The following is an 11,668-nucleotide window of genomic DNA, read 5'->3' on the forward strand; positions in this document are numbered from 1 at the left end:
ATGTGAATCATAACTTTGTTGAACAAAATACCCTTAACAATAAAATAAATTTATTTTAATAAAATAGTTTTAAAAAAAAATTAAATTGGGGTGTGATCAAGGAAGGGAGAGGGAGGGGAAGTATGATAAAATGAGATTGAACCAAAATATTGATTCCCTAGCTTTGTAGTCTAATACATTACACTTCTTTGACTTCACTACCACTAGTATATAATTGTAAATATAAATCACAAACTCCAAAAAAAAAAATTCATGAACTAATATAAAGTTTTCTAAACAACTTAGAAGACCAATTAGAGAACAACTCGGAGTGATAGCAAAACGAATGGTTTTAATGATGATTTTGTTTATACCAACTCTATTGTTATGGTTTAGCACTCACAGTAACAAATATATGTCATCATTACACTTGTTAAGTACAATAATATTATCACATTTACAAATTCATCTATTATTATAGTTTCAAGTACCGTAGTTATATATAAACTATATTACTATGATTTTTAAACACGGTTCTATTTTTGTGGCTAAAAAAAATTGTTACAATAATTTCAAAGACCGAAGCAATTATGTAAATTATATTATTACAATTTGAAATTGCAAGTTTTTTTTTGCAGTTAAAAGAGTCGATGTTGTTACACTTTTAATTACCACAGCAATAAGTTTTGAATATTACTAAAATTTTTAGTCGTAAATTTGATTCCATAGTTTCAATGTTTTTTTATTGCTACAATTTTGAATACTATAACTTAAAATATCTTAAATTACTATAATATAAAACCATAGTTATATTGTTACTTTGTAGTTAGAACGAATATGTTATAGCAGTTTGGAATACCATAGTAATAAGTAGTCTATATTACTATGATTTCTAGTCACACTTTTGCAACCGCATCTATTAATGTATTTTTATGCAGTTCTTACATACTGTAGCAATAACCATGGTTCACTATGTGCGGCGACATATCGTCGACACAGGGCGATATGTCGCCATGTCAGGGGGCGACACGATATATACCAAATATCGGCGACATATCGCCGACAAGTCGATATATCGCAAAAATCGGCGATATATCGCTACATTCACCATATATAACAGCCTTTCGTTTGTTTTTCGCCGATTTTTCGTTCGCTTTTTGCCAAAGTGACATAGCGCTTCTCAAAGCTCTAAGGACGCTGCCCCCACACCCCCGCCGGGGCGGCCTCCCCGGACCCCCGCCCACTCACCGTGGAGCGGGACCTGTCCCTCGGCAACAATATGTGAAGCATGAGCCATACTCAACATAATTGTATAATAAATTGTAAACTTTAGTACATCTCTTTACTAATTGTGTATTTGTGTTCTCTTTGCATATATACATTAGTTTATATGAATTTTCCAAACTTCCAGGTTTGCTCGCATATAGCGGGACATGTGGTAATTATAAACTTTATGTTAGGTGATGTTTTAGGTCAAAATACCCCAATGTGTTTATTGACCTCAAATTAGGTTACACGCAAATTTCAGGTCAAAATGACCTGAAATACCCTTCGAAACAAGGGTTTTGATTTTTCATCGAACCCCTGTCAAAAGTCGACCGACTTTTGGCGACATGTCGCCCTAGTTGTGTCGCCAGGGTCCGACACGGCGACACGAGCCGATTTGTCGGACCTTGGCAATAACTATTTTACATTACTACATATGAAAAATTGTAGTTAAAAAATATTTTTAACTTTAGTTAAAAAAGTCGTAGTTAATTATATGTAGCTATAAGAGATTTTTGTTACATCCATGACCTAGGTTATTTGCCACTAAAAATAATCTAAAAAATAATAAACAAGAACTTGTGAATATGAGTTACTTCAACTTGGGTAAGAGAGAAAATGACCCCATTAAAAATGAATCTGCCACCATATTGGATTAAAATGAGAGGGTAAGTGGATATTCAACCTCAACCATCCAATCCTCGTCCATTATGTAAGGCACTTGTTCATTAGGCTTTCCTTTTCATTATCCTCACTGATATTAAAGATAGCAGCTTCTTCCACTTTTCTCTATATTTTTCAGTCTGTTTTTCAGCAATAGAATTGAACAATTGAATCCTTCTTTTCTTTGAAGAAGAACAATTTCAAAAATTTAGTAGTATCTTCTTCTTCCTCTTCTTCTTTCTCTTTTCACTTTTTCTCTTGTCCAGCAGAAGAAGACCTGCGTCCATAGCATAGCATATTCTTCTTCCTCAATGGTTCAAAACGCAGGCTAGCAACAGCTAGCTGTTTTTCTTCTCCTTAAAACCCACGCCGGCGGCAGGTTGTTTTCCATTTCTCTCCATTCTTACTCTATCGTTCAACAATGGAAAGACATACTCAGGTAAGCTTTTCTTGCACCACTACCGAACCCTTTAGTTTCTTTTTACAAGAACGATTTTTCCAAATCTTTAATTCTTCTCTTAGCTTAATTCCATGTGTTGCCGCTATACCAAATAAAAACCAATAAAAAATAAACCAGGTTTGAACTGGTTCCAATACTAGCCTTACCCAACTTGATTGAACCCGTTAGTATACTTGATTTGAATTGCTCATATCATCTCAGCTATCTCATTTATGTTGCCAACAATGACAACACCTTCATTTGCAGCTAATGGATCAACAAAAGCAAAGTTGAATAGGCAGAGTGCCTAAATCACACATACCTCTAGCTCCCATGCATGGTTCATACAACCCTCTGGGGTTTTGATCCTCTCTGTCTAAGCAGATGTTTTCCCTTAAAAATAATTAAATGCATGGAATTAATCTGGCTAACATGGTTACTTTTCATCGCTTAATTTAACAAAATGAAAACAATTGTGCAGGCTGGATCATGCAATACGAGTATTTGTAGATTGAGTTGGTCATAGTTAGAGGTTTTAAAATCTCTGGAAAATCCGAAGAGCGGAAGACGAGATCAGGGGAAGCTTGAGTTGAATGTGCAATTCCCATAAGATTACAATGGAGCTCCTTATCCTATCTCAAGTGATAGCAACATTTGTAGCCTTCACTTTTGTGTTTTATTTCCTACGAAGACACAAAACCAAGCGAAGGGAAGCCCCAACACCATCTGGTGCCTTGCCGATTATTGGTCATCTCCATTTGCTAGGGGGAAAATGCTCGCTTCCACGAACACTTGGTTCTTTGGCCGACAAACTTGGCCCAATCTTCATGCTCAAACTTGGTGTACATCGCACACTGGTTGTGAGCAATGCAGAGATGATTAAGGAATGCTTCAGTACCAATGACAGAGTTTTTGCTACACGTCCTCATTTGGCTGCAGGGAAGCATCTAGGCTTCAACTATGCTGTATTTGTATTCTCACCATATGGTTTGTATTGGCGTGAGATCCGAAAGGCGTCCACTATTGAACTACTCTCTAATACCCGTCTTCACAAGCTCAGGCATGTTAGGATTGCTGAAGTAGACACATCCATCAAAGAATTATACTCGGGTTGGGCCAAGGATAATAGTGACCAACCCATGAATGTGGAGATGAAGGAGTGGTTTGAACACCTTACGTTTAATGTCATCACCAAACTTATTGCTGGGAAACGTTATTATGGGAACATTGGTACAGTTGGAAATGAGGTGGATGAGGCCCAACGATTTCGAAAGGCAATGGCTCAATTCATGTACCTAAGTGGGGTGCCTGTTGTATCTGATGCAATACCCTATTGTGAATGGTTGGACTTGGGAGGACATGTGGGAGCCATGAAATCTACTCTTAAGGAGTTCGACTCTATAATTGGAAATTGGATCGATGAACATCGTCATCACAAGGTCCATTGTACGACACAATCGTCTCGAGATGAAGAAGAACTCGACTTCATCGATATAATGCTATCAGTGGTTCTTGAGAGCAATTTGAACCATAGTTATGATTGTGATACTGTAATCAAGGCAACTGCATTGGTATGTACCTTCTTTCAATTTTATTTAATTATAGTAATGGAGGCTTAATTAGTTTAAAAACTTGGCTTACAAGTACCAAAGCCTTAAACTTATTTTCTATATTTTCCCTTTCCGCAGCAACTCATCGCAGGTGGCTACGAAACGACCTATGCCACGTTGACATGGGCACTTTCTTTGCTATTGAGTAATAAAGAAGTTTTGAAAAAGGCCCAAGAAGAATTGGACATCCATGTTGGTAACGATAGACATGTTGAAGAATCAGACATCAACAAGTTGGAGTACCTCCAGGCCATTGTAAAGGAAACTTTGCGGTTATATCCTCCTGTGCCTTTAGCAGTACCTCATGAAGCCATGGAAGACTGTCAAGTGGGAGGTTATGCCATCCAAAAGGGCACACGTTTACTTCCTAATATATGGAAGCTTCATCGAGACCCTCATGTGTGGTCAGAGCCCCATGAATTCAAACCAGAGAGGTTTCTCACTACACATGTAGTAGTGGACTATCTGGGTAAGAACTTTGAATTCATTCCTTTTGGATCCGGCCTACGAGCATGCCCGGGTATTACATTTGCCAAGCAGATCTTGCACTTGATTCTTGCTCGTCTACTTCAAGGATTCAATCTTGAGACAGCTACGGATGAACCAATTGACATGACTGAAGCCTTAGGCATCACCATGCCCAAAGAAACCCCTCTAAACATCCTTCTCACCCCACGCCTTCCTTCTAAGCTTTATGAAAATTAAAATTAATTATATTTTTTATGCTTCTTGTGATTGGGCCACTGAATTGAGGTTTTCAATGTTGTCTACATAGATGAATAAAATCCTAATGTTTGATGTTGTTTATATAAATGTATAAAATCCTACTGTTTGTTTGGTTAAAAGGTAAATTAAAGTATAAATTTAAGAAGGTGATTCTTAAGTTTTCCATATAACAATATACAGTTGTTAACACTTAAATTTTATGCTATCAAAAAAAAAAAAAAAAAAAAAAAAAAACCTCCTCTTTCCACATATTAATGTCTCTCAAATTTTCCAAAGAAATAATGCATAACAGCACTTATGTCTCATAAATTTCTATTACTTAGATTCAAAAATTTTAAGTGAAAATTCATGTGTATGTGGGTGGAGTTTCACTACTAGATTTGGGATCCACTACTGCAGAGGTAGGAACCGGCACCCGGCACCCACTACTAAGATTTGGGATTGATTGATGTTCAGAGGTGGGAAACCCACCCACAATATAATGCGGAGTTATTCGCTCCTTCCCCAATGTAAGCAAATCTAAATTTGTTGATGTTTGTCAATTAAGCTAATAACTCTTGAAAATTATAAATAAAGTGACTTTATTGTACCAAATCACATTTTTTCTTTGTTATACCAAACATAGTCCAACATACCCATTGGAGGCACATGTGAGTTCCCCTTATGCCTTTAAAAATGTCATAGAAGCGCCTGACCCTATCCTATTCTATTGCTTCAATCATCATTCTTGTAAAAGCCAACCCCACTCTCATCACTTGCTTCATTGTGCTGAGTATGGGGACGTGCATCCTCCCCTTGCCACTCTCCCCCCTCCAAAAAAAAATGAGAAGTTTTGAGAATTGCAAGTAATTATTATATTATATGATTCTTTCTTTCTTTTTTGTGTTGTTTTTTTTTTTTTTTCGAAAACTTACCTCCACACCATTGTGGTTGGGGTTCACCATTAAGAATTGGGATCCACCACTTCATAGGTGAGGAGGATTTGGGATCATAGTTAGAGGTGCAAACTAACCATCTGATGTGGAGTTATTGGCTCTTCTCCAAGGTTAGCGAATCCAAACTTTTATTTTTCCGGTCCACCAAGTGAACTGATTCATTAGAAGGCATCGGAAGCAAACCTCCTCGCAAATACAAAAGAGAGCTAATGACACTTGAAATTATCATTAGACATATTTTCTTTATTATACCCAATACAAACCAATGTATCTACCAAAGCCAGATGCCTTCAAGAATGTCATAGACATTTGTCTTTCTGTTTTTCGCTTTTTATTTTTAAGAGAAAAGGCATATGCTAATATATTATTTGTTTATCATTGTCTTCCTCGCTGTGAAGGTTATACGGACAACTTCAAAAGGCAAAAGAGAGGAGAGAAGAGCGAGAGAGAGATAGTAACACAAGATGCTAGCAATAACTAACCCACCCCTTTCTTGCTTGCATTTGTGGCCTAGTTTGAACCATGATGAATGGGATCCATTCAACCTTGGATGATACCTTAACCTACGCTACATTGTGCAAGAAAGCTCTCAATTTTTTTCCTCTTATAGGGGTAGTAGGTAATCCTTTCTTGGCAACTTTCACTTTATCTTAGGTGGCATTCTTCTAGGTAGCCCTTTTCAAGATTCAAACTTGATATGATGCTAACTTTGCTTCAAATGTTAGGTTTTTGACGAGTGTGCCAAAAACGCTGAAATTGATGGAATAGATTGAATCAATCCTTTAATCTATCACAAACTAGGTTGGTCCAATCTATAGCACATACACCAAATTGGGTCTCATTAGGCACATGACACATGACCACGTCAAGTCTGGATCTATGTTCATGCATTAGAAGTAGGAAACACGTGCAAAAGAATAACTTAATGTTTGTTTTAATAAAACCTGTAAAATTGCCTCGAAGTTGTTTTAAAAGCGAAACATGAAACAACACACCCATTCTAAACTTGTTAATGTTTGTCAATTAAGCTAATAAACCCTTGAAAATTATCACTAAAGTGACTTCATTGTACCAAATCACATTTTCCCCTTATTATACCCACCATAATGCAACATATCCACTTTAGGCAGACGTGAGTTTGTCTTTATGCCTCAAGAATGTCTAGACTTTTCCTCTTTTATTTATTTTATTTAGTTATTTTTTAAGAGAGAAGGCTTATGCTGACATATTATTTGTTTATCCTTATCTTCCTTTGAAGGATAAAGGGTCAACTTTTAAATGCTAAAGAAAGAATAGGGAGAACGAGAGATATGGAGATGCTAGATGCTAGCAATAACATACCCAACCTAATTTTAATTTTCATAAAGCATAAAAGGAAGGTGTAGGGTGAGAAGGATGTTAAGAGGTGTTGCTTTGGGCATGGTGAGGCCTAAAGCCTCAATTATGTCTGTTGACTCATTTGTAGGTGTCTTAGGATTGAATCCTTGAAGTAGACGAGCAAGAGTCAAGTGCAAGATCTACTTGGCAAATGCAATACTTGGGCATGATCGTATCATAGATCCAAAAGTAATGAACTTAGAGTTCTTACCCAAATAGTCCACTTCTACTTGTTTAGTGAGTAACCTCTTTGGTTTGAATTCACGAGGTTCCAACCACACTTGAGGGTCTCGATGAAGCTTCCATGCATTAGGAAGTAATTGTGTGCCTTTCTGGATATCACAACCCCCCCCCCCCCCCACTTGACAATCTTCCAAGACAGGAACAGATACAAGCAAAGGAGGATATAACCGCAAGGTTTCCTTTACAATGGCCTGGAGGTACCCTAGCTTGTTGTTGTTTAATTCTTCAATGCATCTATCCCTACAAACATGGATGTCCAACTCTGCTTGTGCCTTTTTCAACACTTTGTGATTACTCAATCGCAAAGCAAATGCGACAAGGAAGGACGAGAAGAGTTTTGAATTATAGTTAAAGTATCAACAACTTGTAGAGTTTGATTGTAAACAAGTTGTAGTTCAAACTCAAATATTTGAATTGTAATTCATATAATATTAATATACATCTCCCACTCACTAATCTGTGTGTGGAAGAATTCTTTCTCAAACGAAATTCTAACTTGGTATCAGTTTTTCAGCCTCTGATCGCCGTCTACACGATCCTCAGGACCAGCTCCACCATTGTCATGGCTTCTTCTTTGATTTCACCTACCAACATCGTTTCTCTCCTACCTGTAAAGCTTGATCGAAGCAACTATCTCCTCTGGAAATTGCAATTTCTTCCTCTACTTCATGCACATGACCTTTATGGCTATGTCGATGGAACCAATCCAGCTCCTCCTCAAACCATACCCAATCCCTCCACCACATCACCCACATCAACCTCCATCCCTAACTTTGCATATTCTCAATGGCGCAAACAAGACCAGATGATCTTATCTTGGATCATCTCCTCCCTTTCTGAAAGTGCTCTTTCTCAAATCGTTGGTCTCACCACTTCCCACGTTGCTTGGAATTCCCTTGAACGGACTTATGCCTCCCAATCTCAAGCCCGCATAATGCAATTGAAATACCAACTTTTGCAATTTCGCAAAGGCCACTCTTCTATGGCCGATTATGTTCAGAAGATTAAATCTATTGTTGATCATCTTGCCGCTGCTGCTCACTCAGTTTCTAATGCTGATATTATCCTCACAATGCTTCGTGGCCTAGGCCATGAATATGAATCCTTTGCCACTTCAATTACCTCCCGTCTTGACCCTCTTCCCCTTGATGATTTCATAGGCCTTCTACTGAATCAAGAAATCTTCAAAGACCAAACAAGACAACAACTTGACTTGCCTTCATTAGAAGTTAATCTATCCACCAGATCAACCCCCCACCCACTAACCGCAATCGTGGCCCCTTTCACAGCTATGGTAGAGGACGAGCTCAAGGTTACTACAATCGTAATCGACATGCAAAACATCTTCCACCTCTCCTCCCTACCCCTATGGTTGCTTGTCAAATTTGCAACAAAACTAATCATACAGCGATGCAATGTTATTTTCGCTATGCACCGGGTGACAATGCCTCCAAGCTGAATTCTTCTCCAGAAGCTTTCTTGGCAGGACCCACGGCTTCATTTGATCCTTCTTGGTACCCTGACTCAGGTGCCACTCATCATGTTACATCCAATGTAACCCACATGGATACAACAATGCTATTGGTGTAACCTAGAGGGGGGGGTGATTAGGTTGCAACTAGTGGATTGTCCCAATTTTTCGGTTTGTGCGGAAATACAAAGTAAATTGAAAATTCAAATGAAATTAAATAATATAATCAACCACAAGACAAGTATTTTATAGTGGTTCGACTTTGCAAGTCTACGTCCACTCCTCTCTTGGCCTCAAGAGAGTATTCCACTATTGATTCTCTTTCAATACAATGGGTAGAGATCAAACCCTTACAATAATCTTTGTTACGGGGCAAGAGAACCCTTTACAATCTTTGTTTAGCAAGTAGGGCAAGAGCACCCCTTAACAATCTTTGTTTACGGGCAAGAGCACCCAAACAATTTTTGTTCACGGACAAGAGCACCCAATGACCAATTCTAATCTACCAACCTAGACTAGAATTGAAACAGTTACAAGGAAGGATGTTACCTTACAAGAGGTGTGAAACTTTACCTCTTGTGTGAATGTGATGCAATGTGAGTTGTATGCTCAAATGGAAATGTATGCACCACCGACGCCTTTAATCACCTCAAGCATGCTTAATACCTTGGAATGTTCTTCAAGGTTGGGGAGAAGGTGAAAGGCAAGGCTTTCTTGCAATTTGAGAGCTTAGGATCACTTGGGAAGTGGGTGATCAAGTGTGTGTGTTCTTACTCTCAAATGAGGTGAATTGGGTTTAAATAGAGCACCTTTGAGTGCCAAAACCCAATCCCCAACGGATAGAAAACGGACCCATTTTAAGTCCACATTTCAGCCCAGACGGACGTCCATCTGGTTAGACGGTCATCCATCTTAAAAGAGCCGTTAAACTAGCCGTTATAAGCTGTTTTTACACCAGACGGTCATCCGTCTCATAAAAGAGCCGTTGCAAACTAGCCTTTATGGCTTGGTTAAACCCAGACGGAATTCCATCTGCCAAACGGTCATCCGTCTCAGACGGAATTCCGTCTGACCAGACGAAAATTCCGTCTGAGCTTCTGTGACTTGGAATCAGTCATAGCAAACTAGACGGTCATCCGTCTACCCAGACGGTCGACCGTCTGAGCCCTGTTTTGCTGAATTAAGTTGGGGCTGGGACATGGCTTGGGTTTTTGGACTTTTTGGTCAACCCTAAGCATTGTACACCTCACTAACATGTCCTCGGTCACTCTAATAATATGAATTACATATAATTGATGCATTTACATGAATGTGTATGCGAGAGTGTCCTAAGCCCTAATTCAGCCTAAGTCTTGATCTTCGACTTGATTTTGTGCAACGAGCTTCATGTCCATCTTGGCATGGTCATCTTGACTTAAACTTCATGTCCATCTTCATGTCTATCTTGGCATGATCTTGGCTTTGACTTGAGCATATGGCTTTGACTTGGAGTTGGTCCACTTGTTCTCATCTTGAACTAAAACATCATAACTCAATATAGCCATTAGTAATTCATGCTTATTATCATCAAAACCAATAGAGGCTGATGTGGCAAATGCTGACATGGCATTTCCCAACAATCTCCCCCTTTTTGATGATGATAAACACATGAATGATTTGAAGATATGAATGATAATTAACAGCAAATAAACACTCATTCATATGCATGTTATTTACATGTTTTTCCATGGTGAATTCTAATTCATGTTTGTTATCATCAAAACATGGTGAATTCAAGTTTCATGTTTGTTATCATCAAAACCAATGGAGGCCGATGTGGCAAAATGCTGACATGGCATTTTCCAACAAATGCCTTACCATGGTATTGATCAACTTCACATTGGTAATGGTTCAGGTTTGCATATAAAAAATATTGGAAGTGCTTCTCTGTCAACGCCTTCTAAAATTCTTACTTTATCTAAAGTGCTACATGTTCCTTCTATTACTAAAAATTTGCTCTATGTGAGTAAATTTACACGTGATAATGATGTTTATATGGAATTTCATCCAAGTTCATGCTTTGTGAAGGATCTCAAAATGGGGACTATTCTACTTCAAGGATCAATTGAAGCTGGCCTCTATCACTTCCATCCACCATCCGCATTTCCCTCTGTTCATCTCAGCGAACATGTGTCTCAAGAAGTGTGGCATGACCAATTAGGGCATCCGTCGAAGAGAACTTTGGACTCTCTCTTTTGTAGTTCTGGCCTGCACCAACCTTCATCTATTTCACCAGTTTTGTGTGTCCCATGCCAGATGGGAAAATCGCATAAATTGCCTTTCCAGTTGAATAAATCAAGGGCAGTATCTCCATTCCAATTATTGCACTCTGATATTTGGGGGCCCTCTCCGTCACCATCTACACAAGGTTATAGTTATTATATTTCTTTCTTGGATGATTACAGCAGATTTACATGGATTTTTCCACTTGTGCGTCGTTCTGATGCAATTTTAGTATTCAAGCAATTCTATTATTATGCAGCCAATATCTTTAATTCCAAGATTCAAGTTTTTCAATCTGATGGTGCCAAGGAATATGAATATTTTGATCATTTTGTAAAGAGAATGGTATATTTCATCAGTATTCATGCCCACACACTTCTGAACAGAATGGGAGAGCGGAACGGAAGCATAGACATATAGTAGAAACAGGCCTCGCTCTTATGGCTCGTGCTTCAGTCCCCCTTATTTTCTGGCCAGCCGCCTTTGAAACGGCTGTCTTCTTAATCAACAAAATGCCTACACCGGTACTTGGGAATAAATCTCCATTTCAGGAGTTATATCACAAAGATCCAGATCTTTCATTTCTCAGAATATTAGGATGTGCATGTTTTCCTTGGTTACGACCTTATAAAAAAACAAGCTGCAATATCGCTCTAGGCAATGCATTTTTCTTGGATACAGCAACTCACACAAGGGG

The 11,668-nt window shown here is 38.4% G+C and overlaps 1 protein-coding gene across 2 annotated transcripts; it reads left to right on the forward strand.

Annotated features, from left to right (window-relative positions):
- Positions 1–2,040: 2,040 nt before the first annotated feature.
- On the forward strand, positions 2,041–4,828 carry LOC149016312 (xanthotoxin 5-hydroxylase CYP82C4-like). Of its 2 annotated transcripts, XM_089157469.1 has the most exons (3): positions 2,041–2,347; positions 2,829–3,918; positions 4,036–4,828. In XM_089157469.1, the coding sequence occupies exons 2-3, from the start codon at positions 2,941–2,943 to the stop codon at positions 4,660–4,662; spliced, it is 1,605 nt and encodes a 534-aa protein (XP_089013595.1). In that variant the 5' UTR covers positions 2,041–2,347; positions 2,829–2,940; the 3' UTR covers positions 4,663–4,828. The 2 variants fall into 2 exon arrangements, with proteins under 2 accessions (XP_089013595.1, XP_089013594.1); XM_089157468.1 differs by lacking the exon at positions 2,041–2,347 and having other exon boundaries at positions 2,354–3,918.
- The last annotated feature ends 6,840 nt before the right edge of the window (positions 4,829–11,668 follow it).

Source organism: Hakea prostrata, chromosome 5 (assembly GCF_041222555.1).
Source record: "Hakea prostrata isolate BN-2017 chromosome 5, UWA_Hpros_2, whole genome shotgun sequence".
Taxonomy (NCBI): Eukaryota; Viridiplantae; Streptophyta; class Magnoliopsida; order Proteales; family Proteaceae; genus Hakea; species Hakea prostrata.

Bases quoted from the DNA above. Each gene is read 5' to 3' on its own strand.
- LOC149016312 (XM_089157469.1), top strand. From the start codon at position 2,941: ATGTGCAATTCCCATAAGATTACAATGGAGCTCCTTATCCTATCTCAA. The intron at 3,919-4,035 runs GTATGTACCTTC...CCCTTTCCGCAG, and splicing joins TAATCAAGGCAACTGCATTG to CAACTCATCGCAGGTGGCTA.